This window comes from Musca domestica, unplaced genomic scaffold (genome assembly GCF_030504385.1).
Source record: "Musca domestica strain aabys unplaced genomic scaffold, Musca_domestica.polishedcontigs.V.1.1 11, whole genome shotgun sequence".
In the NCBI taxonomy this organism is placed as follows: domain Eukaryota; kingdom Metazoa; phylum Arthropoda; class Insecta; order Diptera; family Muscidae; genus Musca; species Musca domestica.
In genome coordinates, this window is record NW_026712133.1 from 2,972,300 (window position 1) to 2,987,758 (window position 15,459).

The 15,459-nt window shown below is 35.9% G+C and overlaps 1 protein-coding gene and 1 long non-coding RNA gene across 2 annotated transcripts; one reads left to right on the top strand and one right to left on the bottom strand.

The window, feature by feature from the left end:
* The first annotated feature begins 5,891 nt into the window (after positions 1-5,891).
* LOC101901060 (small nuclear ribonucleoprotein-associated protein B) lies at positions 5,892-6,813 on the top strand. The gene is made up of 2 exons (XM_005175769.4): positions 5,892-6,048; positions 6,103-6,813. The coding sequence occupies exons 1-2, from the start codon at positions 6,046-6,048 to the stop codon at positions 6,697-6,699; spliced, it is 600 nt and encodes a 199-aa protein (XP_005175826.1). The 5' UTR covers positions 5,892-6,045; the 3' UTR covers positions 6,700-6,813.
* Positions 6,814-7,013: 200 nt separating this feature from the next.
* LOC131806044 (uncharacterized) lies at positions 7,014-10,885 on the bottom strand. Its single transcript, XR_009343937.1, has 3 exons — positions 10,523-10,885; positions 8,509-10,459; positions 7,014-7,509 (listed from the first exon to the last, which is right to left on the bottom strand). It is a non-coding gene; the product is annotated as an uncharacterized LOC131806044 (long non-coding RNA).
* Positions 10,886-15,459: the final 4,574 nt, after the last annotated feature.

Consider the following 15,459-nt stretch of genomic DNA (forward strand, 5'->3'; position numbering starts at 1 on the left):
GCCTCTCGATCCAACGGGCTAGTTGACCTTCCGGATTCTTAAACTGCAGCAACCATTGGAGAGCAGCGTGGTCGGTCCTCAGCAGGAAATGCTGGCCATATAGGTATTTGTGGAAGTGTTTAACGCACTCAAGGACAGCAAGCAGCTCTCTCCTCGTCACACAGTAATTCCTCTCAGGTTTCGACAATGTCCGGCTGTAGTACCCGATGACTTTTTCCTGTCCGTCGATTTCCTGGGAAAGGACGCCACCGATGCCGCACGCACTTGCGTCTGTGTCCAGGACAAACTTGCCGCCAGGTATAGGGTATGCCAAAATGGGGGCTCTGCATAGCATGTCTTTGAGCTTTCTGAATGCCTCCTCCTGGTCGTTGCCCCACTGAAACCTCTGGCCTTTTTGCGTCAAACGGTGTAGACAGGCGGCGATGTTGGCAAAATTTTGGACAAATCGACGGTAGTATGTGCAGAGACCCAGAAAGCTTCGCAGCTCATGGAGATTTCGGGGCTGCGGCCAATCTCTGACGGCTTGAATTTTCTCCTTATCCGTCGATATGCCCTCCGGCGTCACGTGGTGCCCCAGGAACTTCACCTCTCGTTGGAAGAGACTGCACTTCTTTGGGTTCAGCTTGAGGCCTGAAGACGAAAGCTGCTGTAGAACATCCTTTAAGTTCTTGATGTGTTCGTCGAAGTTGCGTCCTATGACTATGATGTCATCCAGGTATATGAGGCACGACTTCCACTGCAGCCCTTTTAACACACGCTCCATCAGCCTTTCAAATGTAGCCGGGGCGTTGCAGAGTCCGAATGGCATGACATTGAACTGCCAGAGACCCCCATTTACGCCAAACGCTGTTTTCTCCTTATCTTTCTCGGCGATCTCTACTTGCCAGTACCCACTCTGCAGGTCGAGGGTGGAGAACCATGACGTCACGGCTAATGTGTCCAATGTGTCGTCGATTCTTGGGAGCGGATAGCTGTCTTTCTTGGTGACATCATTCAACTTTCTGTAGTCCACACAAAATCGGGTGCTTCCGTCTTTCTTCTTGACCAAGACCACTGGGGAGCACCATGGACTTGACGATGGTTCTATTACACCACTCTTTTCCATTTCACTTATCAGCTTCTGAACCTCGTCTCTTTTTGCCAGGGGAACACTTCTTGGAGGCTGTTTAATGGGTCTCGCGTCTGCTGTATTGATTTCATGCTTCACCACTGATGTTCTTCCTTGGTGCTCTTTTGTCAACGCAAAGGTAGAGGCATATTTCCATAATAGCTGCTTAGCCTTGTTCCTCTCGGAAGGTGATAATTGGTGTGTCCACTCTTTTATGTAGCCGTCGAGGTGCTTCTTCTCCATGGCAGCTGGCTTTTCGGTGCTAGTTTCCAAATTAACTACAGCTTCAGCTGGTGTGCATTGTCCAACATCGGAAAATTGGCAAATTTGCTCTTGCTTGTTTGACAGGTTCAAAACTCTAACAGGAATTAATCCGTCCTTGTTGCTTTTCACTAGGGCATTCGCTATTAGGATGCTACTGTTTCTGTTTTCTGCTGGTTCCACCACCCACAACTTCTCGGCTCCACAATCTCCATTCATTGGTACCCATATTATTGCTTCGGCACAGGGCGGTATTATCTCTGGATGGTCCGTGGTCAGACGTCTAATGGGTGTACTTACATCGTAGCCCACGTTTAACGGAATTTCGACGTTAGACCAGGTCATCACACGTTCTTTCATATCCAGATTGATACCAAAGGCAATCATAAAATCTGCGCCTATTATCACTTCGTCTACGATATCGGCAACTATAAACTCGTAATTCTCCGATTTATTGGCAATAGTTAGTCTCAGGGTAATCTTGCCGTGTACTGCCGCGGGCTCCCCCGTTGCTGTGCGCAGTCTGACTCCATTAAGTTGCGTTATTTTTCCCTTTACCAGATCTGATCTTACGATGGACTTTGATGCGCCAGTATCTAACGTCAGAACTCGCTTATCACCATTGATGTACCCAGTTGTTGTTAGGTTGTGACTTTCCTGTTGTACTATTGCTATGGAGATTGTGGGGCCATCGTCGATGGGAGCCAGTTCATGCCCCGCTGGACTGGCTCGATTTAGTTTAACTGTGACTCATTGGTGGACTGTTGGGCCATTCTTCTACCATCTTTCGTTGGAGGTGGTGACGATGACCTGGATCGTTTGCGCTTAGCTCTGCATTCGCGCGCAATATGACCTGCTTTATCGCAGTTGTAGCATCTAACCCTGGGCTTAGTCATCCCAACTAACTTTGTCTCTTCTATTACCCGCCTCATGGCGTCTTCGATCGAGTTAACGAGAGATTTGGGTTCGCAACCTTCGGTCTCCAGTTGGCGAATCTTGTGGGTCTGGGGCTTAACAACTATTCTTGCCGTCTCTTGGGCAAGGGCAAACGACACAGTTTCGGAAAATGATGCTTTTGGTGACGCATATGTTGCATACTTAATCTCAGGGTCACGTATGCCATTCACAAAGGTTTCGATTTTCATACGGTCAAGCAATGGGTGATCCTCTCCTGGATACGTCATTAGCACCAAACGTTCCACCTCAGCTGCAAAGTCTTGTAACGTCTCGTTTGCCCTCTGTACTCTTCCCCTTAATTCCATAAGGTAGATGTTTCGTTTATGTTCGCCACCGTACTTACGTTCCAGTGCAGCAATAACATCTTCATAGTTGTTTCTAGAAGCGACAGGAATACTCTGTATAACATCAGCAGCACTGCCCTTCAATGCCAGAAGTAGTGCAACCGCTTTGTCGCTGTCGTTCCACGAATTTCTAGAAGCCACTGTCTCGAACTGTAACTTGAAAACATTGAATGACGTAGAGCCGTCGAATACAGGAGGTTTGATTTTTAGTGTGTTATCAGGAACTCGCACCGGACCACCTTTGATTTCCAGTTCCGAAATTTTCTTCTCCAGATTTGTAACCCTATGGTCGTGGGACAGAAATTTCTCGTCAACCGACTGCACTTTCTTATCCAACTCTTTAATTTGGACCTCCACGGTTTCCATTCTCCTTCCAATAACTTCTGTAATGTACTCGAGTTTCTCGTTCATTATTCTCGAATTTTCTTCGACTCTTCTGAAATTTTCCTCAAACATTTTGGCTAGCATTTCTCTGAAATCGTCACCCCTGGCAGCTACTGACGAGACTTCCCCACCGTTGGATTCGCCCATTTCCGATAAATCCACTTCATCCTTACTGTCAAACTCATATGTATCGATGTTCATACCACGGCGCTCGAACTCATCCAACAGACGTTTTTGTAGTTCAGCCTTGTTGCCAGTAGAGGACAATTCCAATTTATTAAGTTCCTTCTTCAAGTCTTCCACTCGTAGATCCTTAAACTTCATCGTAGTATTATCGTAATCTCACTTCCGACACCAATTGTTACGTTCTTGGATTTTACTTAATCCCGTGTAGACGTTGTTTTATTTCCCAATACAGCTCGTACCAAATAAAACGCGGGTTCTTTTGGATTACGATTATTACAATGATTTTATTCACACAACTTTACTTTGCACTTTACTTTACTCGACGGTTTCAATTCGCGATCTGATTCACAACTGACTAACTGCCTTTCCATTTCCCCTATTTATATGAGCCTCGCCTGTCGCTACAGAAGTTTCTAGACGATCTGGTAACGCCTAGATTACGAACAATCTACCAATGCAACGAACACATACAAACTTACATTGAGTGAACAATAACAACAACACATACAAACTTACATTGAGTGAACAATAACAACAACACATACACAGGCGAGGGGGTAACAAAGAAAGAGGAATTAAGCGATCATCAATGATGTCGTTTAACAAGAACTGTACGTCAGCAACAAAATAGAAAATGAAAGAGGAAATGGAAGGATGTAGAAAAATCTATACAGTAGTTGTTGTTGTGAAGTTATTCAAATAAACTGCGTAGTAGAAATTTACGTTACAATTCAAATTCTTAAATTAACGGAATTCATCTAAATTAACTTAAATCTAAAGTTATATTCGTAACAATACAAATTATTTTTAAAAGAGAGTCTTAAAATTCCAGCTTTCCACAAACCGACGGACAGGAGTTCCAATTTTCCATAAACTCTTCTCAATTTAACAATTAAGGGGTTAGCTTCCATAATTTGGAAACTCTTTTCCACATTTTCCAACTATTTATTGAAAGAAATATAGATATTTGTGTGTATGTGTAAATAAGGACGTATTTTTGTATTCCCCAGGTCTAAATTAAGGGTCAAAATCAGTCCAAGATCCCAAATAACGCTGAGTTTGGGTCAATTGTGTCAAATTGTATGTAGAAAAGAGCGCTTCTATCATCTAAAGGCACAGCTGCACTCCTTTCTCGATTCCACGCTTAAAGCACAAAACAATCTCATTCGTACTCACTTTGCCTCTCTTTGTATAGTTGGGAATGTGTTGATGTATGTGTGTTTACCCTGTGCGTTCTTGTTTTTCTTTCTGTTGGCGTCTGGGTTGTTTTGTTGTTTGAATTCAGGTTAGTTACACCCGAACCGCTGTGCTTGTATAATTTTCGATTTGCTTGTTGCTTTTATTCTGTAAAAATTGTTATTCACTCTTGTTATTATTATTTATTTATTATTTTTTTTTTTTTTGTTTTCGAAATTATACCTATTAATAAATTTTATATATTTTTGTTTTGACCCACTGTGGTTTATTTTTTGTCTCTTTAATTTTTCCAGTGGTCTCTCACTACTGTATCTTGTTGTTTTATCACTATTTGCATACACTGATCACTGTTCTGCATTCGTATGTATGTGTGTGTGTTTAGTCGGTGTCTACTGTCTTGTTGAAACACTTATAATTTTTTTGTTCTTTTTTGAATGTCTCTTTTTTATTCAACTTTGTTTTTAGTTATAACACTTTTGTTGAAATGTATTTTAATTTTTGGTTTTCTTGTTCACTGTTTGCCTTGTTTTCTTTCTGTAGTTCAATTTGTATATGTTCGTAGCGTATTTTATCTCACTTTTATAATATTGTTAAATTGTATTTTAATTCCACTTCACTTTGCACTTTTTTTTAAATTTATTAAAAAAAAACATACAATCTGGCTTGTCAAGAACCAAATGTTTTTATCTTTACCTTTTACTTCCCTTTTTTAATTTGTTAAATATTTGAATGTGTGTTTTAATTCAATGTGTTATTATATTTGTAATTTAAATCTTTGTTGTTTGTGTGTATGTACAATTGTTTGATTTTTGTATAGTAGAATTTTGTTGTCTAATTTTGTACAATTTTATGTAACTCAATTTGTTTAGTTTTATACAATGTTAATTTTGTGTATGTAAATTTCAATACTTTTTATGTAATTTAAAAAAAACTGTACTTATGTTCCGAACTGAACAGGAATATTCTGACTACCAAAGCTTTTTAATCTTCCAGTATTTATTGGAAAAGTGTTTGGCTAGCGGCAGCACGTATGGATGTATTAGTTAATATGCACTAATATACATATTGTGTACCGCTAGCCACAAATTTAAAATTCTTACATATAGTGGCTTTCATAACTATGGTCCATGGTAAAAGATTACAGGTAGTCGCATCGACACAGCTGCTGGGACAATGAAATGTCAATTCAATTTTGGAATTGAACATTTTGAATGAAAAATTATTTAAATTTGAAAAAAAAATTGAAAAACGCGTATTAAAATAACCTCCAAATGACGTCGTATAACAAAACATACAAAAATCTACTTATATTTGAAAAAACATTTAAAATTTTTTGACATATCAATGCTCCCAAGCGTTGATGCATCTCCCTGTATTCTTTTGCCATGTATCTAAGCATATACTTTAAATGACGAATAGTAACGTGTAAACGGTTGGATTCGTGTACGATAATCTGAGAGCGACAAAGCTACGCAAAAAACCAATGGAAACATGCTATACCCAACCAAAATAATATATCGATGCTATCGATGGGCGCAATTGTTTTTCAACATAACTTGTACCTGGCTGCTGCTTCATCCTAATCGTTGGCGTTGTAATTAATTCAACATGGTAAAATATATTTAATAATTATGTTTTATGTATATTAATATCATACTTTTCTAGACTATTGGCAAAAACAATAAAATGATACAGCATCTCAATTATAGAGTGCGAGTGGTTTTACAGGATTCGCGCACTTTTATTGGCACATTCAAAGCCTTTGACAAACATATGAATTTAATACTTGGTGATTGTGAAGAGTTTAGGAAAATACGGTCAAAGAACACAAAAGTTCCCGAACGAGAGGAAAAAAGAATCCTTGGATTTGTGTTACTTCGAGGAGAAAACATAGTATCATTAACAGTAGAAGGCCCTCCCCCTCCAGAAGAAGGACTTCCTCGTGTACCAATACCGGGCGCACTTTCTGGTCCTGGTATAGGCAGAGCCGTAGGCAGAGGCGTTCCAGTTAGTATGTCAACTGTTCCAGCTGGACTTCAAGGACCTGTACGTGGTATTGGGGGACCTGGGCAGCAACATATGACTCCAGTTGGTCGTGGTGTTCCTCGAGCTCCAATTATTGGAGGACCTCCACCAAACATTATTCCAGGTAACATCCCTCCTATGGGCGGAACAATCGGACGTGGGGCACCTCCACCAATGAGAGGTCCTCCCCCTGGCATTCTTCGTGGTGCTCCTCCACCAGGTCGTGGGGGGTATTAAAAAAATAAAACAATGTATATGTTTCTATTACGTTAAACTTAAACGAATGAAAACGATGTTCGCAATCTTAGATCTATATGATGCTAATAAACAAAAAATTGCATACAAATCCAAGCACACTATTTTGTACATAAGATGGGAAGAAGACTACTGTTGACAATAAAACACTTGTGATTTGACTTTCTCTACGTTTCGAAAAAACTTCGTAGCTAGATGGCCCTGGTCCACTTATTTGCTTACGTTGAGATTAATCCATAAGCTCAAATCTCCCTGAAATGTTTATCATAAGCATTCGTCTTAACTTATTTAAAAAAAAAAGAATAGCTTTTGAACAGAACTTGAACTGTATGCCTAAAAGAGAAAACTAAAAATGTTTTGAAGATGTTTAAATTTCACAAATGTAGTTTTTTAATATGATTCCTCTGAATATATACAGGCATGTCCCAGAAAATAATTTATGTATAATTTAATTTGGTGTGTAGCTTCTTCAGAAAAAAAAAAATGATGCTATATCTCCAGTTCCAAGTGGAACTTAAAAAAATATTGCCTATGTTACTTTCAACCGATGTTGTAGTATACTTAGAAATCTGTGCAGCGGTTTTGGAGTCCATAAATTACAAACTTTACAAACATTTTCCTCTTTTATGGATAAAGATTTTCTTTCAGGGGGCGAAGAACTCCTTTTATGGAATTTCCGAAAATTCCATTGAAAAATGTGGCTAAAATCTTAAAAATATCGAATATCGGGGAGTACCGTTGTTCAGGGCTACACGATATCGTGGACTGCTATAGCCCGTCTTCGAACTTGACCTGCCGCAGATACAAGACTAATCGGTGCAAAATTTTAGTTTCCTATCTTAGTTCGTTTTGACTTTAGAGTTATTATATTATAACAGATGGTCGGACGGGCAGAGCCATGGTAGAATTACAAGGTATCAATTTGATATGTCAAAAAATGTTGTAATTTGAATTCGCCTTCATTTACACATAAGAAAATTGTTGCATGATTTCAAACTTTAACAATGCTATTAATAGAAAATAGAGATTGCTATTGATAGAAATATACATAAAAGACTTCCTGTCTGCTACACATTTCATAGCTAAGCAAATAATATGCGTGGACTCACAGTAGACACAGCCCCCTGTATCTTCTGCAATCTTTGATCCAAATCTTAAGTAAGCCTGAGGAGTAAATATACCCTAAAGTACCTTTTAGGTAGCATGTCACTACAGCGAGAAAGCTGACGATGTAGCAAAAGAAAAAAGGGTACACCCCAGAACCACCACAAAACCTAATTTTAAAGCATCAAAACTAATTTTCCGGATATTTTCTTGTAAAGAACATTATCGCTGTTGAATATGAAATCAACGTTACCAACGTTACCAAAACTGCATGCTGTTTCGTTGGCGCGCTGGAGACTACGACCATTCCATTTCCAGTCTCTGTGATTTTCAAAAATGTTGTATTAAATGTGCGATAATCAAACCAAGATGCAGCGGCTTCAGCATTACTTTCAATCGATGTTGGAAGTTTTGAATATTTGCTATTGTAATAGAAAAAACAACAATTTTGAAAATTTTTAAATCAATATTTTGATTGGAAAAATAATTTGCCCCAAATTTTGTACTTCAATTCAATTCGCCCTGACTACAACTTTGACATATCAAGTTTCCAAAAAAGTTGCTTTGTTGTAATTTTCGCCTATGTTGCTACCTGGTATTTCTACCATGGGCAGAGCTAAATGGTCTTATAATTTTACGCCGATCAAAAATAAAATTATTATTTCGTTGAGAGACAAACGGAATGACGAACTTAACGTACCCTCCATACCATGGCAGAAGAATACAGGTAGATGCATCAACGATTAGGAGCATTGATATGTCAAAAAAATTTTAGTGTTTTTTCAAATATAAGTAGATTTTTATATGTTTTCTTACACTACGTCATTCGGAGGCTATTATAATTCGCGTTTTTCAACATTTTTCACAAATTTAAATAGTTTTTCTTTCATCATTGTCAATTCCAAAATTGGTTTGACAGTTCATTGTCCCAGCAGCTGTGTCGGCGCGTCTACCTATATTCTTCTACCATGCTCCATACTATGTACCATGGCAGAAGAATACAGGTAGATGCATTAACGCTTGGGAGCGTTGATATGTCTAAAAAATTTTTTTTTTTTTTTCAAATATAAGTAGATTTTTACATTTTTTCTTATACGACGTCATTCGGAGGTAATTATAATTCGCGTTTTTCCACAATTTTGACAAATTTTGAATAATTTTTCATTCAACATTTTCAATTTCAAAATTGGTTTGACAGTTCATTGTCCCAGCAGCTGTGTCGATGCGTCTACCTATATTCTTTTACCATGCTATGTATGGTGGAGGGTATAAAAATGTTCTTTTAATAGCAAATACAGAACTAATTTTACATTTTTTCTTTTCATTTAATGTTAAGTTCGTATGGCACGTGATTCGCTCTCTATTCGTTGTTCGGCCATTAATTATGAAATATCTACTTGATTGCCCACACAAAAAATTTAACTATCAGAACTACGATGAAATGTGTGCCATCCCTGACAAATGAGAGCATTTATCGTAAAAAGTAAATTATGACATTTAAAAATAGAAAAATTTAATAATAATTTAATAAAACTTTAAAATTTTTCAGGAAGACTGGAAATTATGATGAAAGATATAATGTAAAGTAAATTTTGTTTTCTCTCTTATCCGAGGTACACTTTTTGTCCACTAGTTGTAATTTCTAAAGAAAAATGGAAACAAAAGAATTTATATCGAAAAAAAAAATACAAGTGACTCTCTAACTGAATTTGAAAACAGCAAAGTACAAAAATATATTTAAATTGTCAGCATTTATCATGGTAGAAGAATATAGGTAGAGGCATCGAGACAGCTGCTGGGACAATGAACTGTCAAACCAATTTTAGAATTGAAAATGTTGAATGAAAAATTATTTAAATTTGCAAAAATTAATGAAAAACTCGTATTGTAACAATCTCCAAATGGCGTCTTATAAGAAAACATACAAAAATAAGCTTATATTTGAAAAGACATTTAAAATTTTTTGACATACCAATCGGCCCAATTACGATTGTCGTTACTATGGTCGTCGTCGACTTTATGTGAGAGTCGCCCTCGCCGTCGCTTCGATTCAAAAATGGTATTATGGTAAGGCATAGAAGCGACATCGACATTTTAAAATAAAAGTTGGCAACAATTAAAAAACGTTGGCAACACTCGCTTGTTATTGACAAAAAAATATATTTTTTTGGTATTTTGAATTCTAATTTCGACTCTTTCGGAAAAATAAAAAATATAGTGAAAAAATTAAGATTAAGTTCAAGTGAGGATGAAGAGAAAAATGTATTAGTAGTGCAGCGGCGAGTTTAAGGCAGCCAACAAACATATTTGCAATGCCTGGCTCTTGATTGTTTTGTTACAAAAGTGTTCAATAGTTTTTTTCCATTGTTTCTTGATCGAGAAGCTTCAGTAGTAGGTTACATCAGTCTCGTCATCAGCATTGTCCACTTGCTCATTTTCATGAACTATAACGTCTATTACACTTATGTTTTCCTTATTTTCTATTCCAAGTGCACGACCTGGTGCACCTGAAAATGCATTATATTCGCGAAAGACTCCTCCAAAGTCATTTGCTTAAAAATGCCACATCCATTGCTGCTGGTTTCACCCTTGTTGTGCACAAGTTTTTTTTGGTTTAAAATTTTAAGTCTTTCCAAACCTAGAAGAATTTTAGAAAACTAAGTAATAAAAACATACAAAAATAATTTTCATTTTTACATACTTTTTGCCAGAAATTAAAATTTCAAGTTGTTTTGCTGTTGTTATTTTCGTGGTCAAATATAAAATACAAAATGCTTACAATAGTTGTGTTCCAGAACCTACAAATTAGTACTAATTAGTACTAATTCTGCTACAACGCGTTCCCGTACTGCAAAAACTAGCAAAACTTGCAGCTCTCTCGAGAAAAAATGGCGCTGAGTGGTGCACATTTCTGCTTGTTTTAGCTACATGAATTTGGCCGAGCAGAAATGTGCAAATTGTGAATTTGACATTTAATTGGCAGGGCTAACAAGGTTGAAAAATGTATTGATACATTTCAATGTTCCCGCGTCATAACAAAAATAAAGAAATGATCAACTTAAAAACTAATATTTGTAGTGCAAAAAAAAAAAAGAGAAAAATATGGAGCAACTGATGTATTCACTTTTGGATGATTCCAGTAGTGAAGAGGACTGGCTGAATGATGAATCAGATTATTAATTATTATTATAGATTATTAATTTTAACGTATCGTCTTCAATACTATTTTTTTTAAATTTTGGCGTTCGTTTCAGTAAGGTTTCACCAGTCCGATTTGGACTGTTTACTCTTGGAATTTTGAATTTTGACATTTTATAGCATTTCTGCTAATATTTCGTTCCCTTATTTTTTGAGCACACCTAATTGAGAATGACACTTCGAACTGTTCTCTCTTCTGCTAGTTTTACTACTAAAAAAAGTACTGGAACACAACTAATATCAACGTCGACTAAAAAGTACTATGTCGTCACAATTTTTTACGGCGACAGCTATTCTAAAAAATCGACTTCACGTCGACTATTGTACCGACAATGATAATGGCAACCATTTGTCGCTATCGACAAAAAACGACAACCATAATATTATTGTCGCCTCGACTTCATTTTAAGACGCCGACGATAACCGTAATAGGGCCAAATGTTCCCAAGCGTTGATGCATCTACCTGTATTCTTTTCTACCATACAAAAAGTTCTTAACATGAATGAAAATTGTTAAATGAAAGATACAATAAATCTTTGGAGGAAAAACAATAATTTTTCTCATTATTATTAATGCTAATTTCATGTACTTACGTACAAATTCCTATAAAAATCAACAAACAAAAAATTTGAAAAAAGAAATTATGCTACTATCAGACATGTCACAAGAATGAGTTCCGTACGAAAGTGGTTTTAATTTCATATTTAGCTTCTTCAGAAAATGTAAATCGCAACATTTTTTCGTTTTGAAACCACTTGTTTTTGCAAGTGAAATTGTATTTTTATGGAAATTTGTGACTTTGAAACACTCTCAAAAGTTATTTAAGTAATAAAGATGTTGTCTCAATGACCCTATTACGGTTATCGTCGGCGTCGCAAAATGAAGTCGAGGCGACAATAATGATATTAGGGTTGTCGTTTTTTGTCGATAGCGACAAATGGTTGCCATTATCATTGTCGATACAACAGTCGACGTGAAGTCGATTTTTAAGAATATCTGTCGCCGTAAAAAATTGTGACGACATAGTATTTTTTAGTCGACATTGATATTGTAATATTTGGCAAAAGGTTTACCAAAGGTCATGTTCCAGCTAATTTTAAATCAGATTGGGAATCCATTGCTACAAAACTAAATGTAAACGGGCCTCCGATTAGAGACTCCCATGGCTGGCAAAAAATATGTAAAAATTAAAATTATTTTTGTATGTTTTTATTAGTTGGTTTTCTAAAATTCTTCTAGGTTTGGAAAGATCTAAAATTTAAAACTAAAAAGAAACTAGTGCACAACAAGGGTGAAACCAGCAGCACTGGAGGTGACATTTTTAAGCAAATGACTTTGTCGCCTTTGGAGGAGTCTGTCGCGAATATAATGCAGTTTCAAAAGTTACTGAATACATCAGGTTGTGCACTTGGAATAGAAAATAAGGAAAACATAAACATAACCTAATAGACGTTATAGTTCATGAAAATGAGCAAGTGGACAATGCTGATGATGAGACTGATGTAACCTACTATTAAAGCCCAGAAAAAAAATGGTAAAAAATCATGAAGGAAAGTAGAAACTATATAACTCTTGAAAGAGCGACATAAACTTTTGGAACAACACAATCAAGAGCCAGGCAATGTAAATATGTTTGTTGGCTGCCTTAACACTCGCCGCTGCACTACTAATACATTCTTCTCTTCATCCTCACCTGAACTTAAGATATGTAACGCATTTATAGTCTTCATTTTCACTATATTTTTTATTTTTCCGAAAGAGTCGAAATTAGAATTCAAAATATAAAAAAATATATCTTTTTTTGTCAATAACAAGGGAGTGTTGCAAACGTTTTTTTTTTTTAAATTGTTGCCAACTTTTATTTTAAACTGTCGATGTCGCTTCTATGCCTTACCATAATACCATTATTGAATCGAAGCGAAGACGAGGGCGACTTGCACATAAAGTCGACGACGACTATAGTCACGACAACTGTAATTGGGCCGAATTAAATTTACATTCGACCTAATTACGGTTGTCGTTACTAAAGTCGTAGTTGACTTTATGTGCAAGTCGCCCTCGCCGTCGCTTCGATTCAAAAATGGTATTACAGCAAGGCATAGAAGTTCAAAATAAAAGTTGGCAACACTCTCTTGTTATTGACAAAAAAAAATATTTTTTTTTTGTATTTTGAATTGTAATTTCGAATCTTTGGAAAAAATAACAAGTAAAAAAGCAGTAAGTTCGGCCGGGCTGAACTTTGAATACCCTCCATCATTTGGAACAAATTTGGAAATTTTCGAAAAAGATAACATTCGCCAAAAATTCTTTTAACGTCTTAAAAATACAGAATATAGCCGTTATATTTGGGCCTGTACGACGTGCATCTACACAGGCATTTTTTTGTCATTAGCCATTACCATATTCAAATTCGAAACTTCAAATAAACGCTGAATAATGTAGCTTAAATCATCAAATTCCGTATATAGGGAGGTACCGTTATATCGGAGCTATACGAAGACCTGGACCTGTATAGACAATTTTGTGTCACAGGCTGTAGCTTCCATTACTAACTTCAAATACGACATCTCCAACAATTTCGGTGAGTATTGTACCTAAAATCGCCAAAATACCGAATATAGGGAGGTACTGATCTATGGGGCCCATTTTCTGCCTTTGGCTGTAGTACACACAATACACATTTTGAATTTGAATACTATCCAGAGTGTTGATGATGACAAATATATAATCAAATATAAATTTTCATTATTTTTATTCAAAATAATAAGCAAATTTTAATGGTTTCTCAATTGACCAAGGCAATAGTTAACAAAGTGTTGCCACATCACTTTTTTCATGAAAATAACTTTTTATTATTTAATTATTCATTGTGAAAACCAAACAATGTGATATTACAAAAAAAATTTGTACAAAAATGCAAGTATTTTAAAATGTGTGAAATATGTATTGTGGAATGCCATTTAATCAATTAATCATTAATTAATATTTTAGGGGCTGGCACAGGAATTCGGTCCGAAGCATCTCTTAAATTCCTCTGGCGTATTTTTTCAGTATTGTGTTTATTACTTTGCGCTTCCCGGCATTGCGTAAAAAATAATGAAATAAACTTGGTTTTTGCACAAAATATTTTTCATAAGTTACACTTCTACAGTGTTTTCTAATCATGAGTGTTCTTTTGATTCCTCATTCATTCGTTCTTTCATTCCCCTAATGTTACCATATTAAATTTATAATGTTGCCATATTTACAATGAATTTGTAGTTCACCAAAAGGTTTAAAATCAGAGGAAGCTAAAACAAAAACGTATGATCTTGAATTGCGAAATTCAAACCATTTCGGAACGACTTTGTGACATGTTTGTATGAATTACATATTGTGCCGTATGAACGTATGAATCGCATGGTAGAAGAATACAGGTAGTCGCATCGACACAGCTGCTGGGACAATGAACTGTCAAACCGATTTTGGAATTGAAAATGTTGAATGAAAAATTATTGAAATTTGTAAAAATTGTTGAAAAATTCATAATATAACAACCACCGAATTGCGTCGTATAAAAAACATTTAAAAATATTCTAATTTTTGATAAAACATTCTAAAAATTTTGACATATTAATGTTCCCAAGCGTTGATGCATCTAACTATATTCTTCTACCATGTATGAATCGTATACCTAATTCTGAGAGCGAATAACGTGATTGAAGGTGTCATGGGAACATAACATAAAACAATTACCAAATTTGTTTTTTTTTTCTCAATTGACAAAGCCAATAATTAACAATGTGTTGTTACATAATGTTTTTCTTGAAAAACATTTTCTATAAAAAAAAACTATTTGTGAAAACATAACATTCTGGACATACGCATGATTAATTGAAGCAAAGATAAAAAACATAAAAAAATGAAATATATACATTTTCTCCAAAAATGTGAGCACTTTGAAATGTTAATTAACATTTTAATTATTTAGGGACAAGCGCAGGAATGTACTTATTTTGGATAGAAAAATGTTCGGAGCATTTGTTCAGATCATTTTCAATTTTTAATAAATAAAGAGATGCCAGAGCCCATGGTAGAAGAATATAGGTAGACGCATCGACACAGCTGCTAGGACAATGAAATGTCAAACCAATTTTGGAATTGAAAATGTTGAATGAAAAATTATTTAAATTTTTAAAAATTGCTAAAAAAAACTCGAATTATAATAACCTCCGAATGACGTCGAATAAGAAAATATTTAAAAATCTACTCATATTTGAAAAAAACATTTAAATTTTTTTGACATATCAATGCTCCCAAGCGCTGTATTCTTCTGCCATGCCAGAGCCGCACTCAAATCCAGCCACCGTTTTCCCTATAGTGTGGTATTAATATTCCTAGCCGTGGTGCCATGCTACTTATCGACCCACACCTTAAGAGTTTATGAATCATGTTGCTAT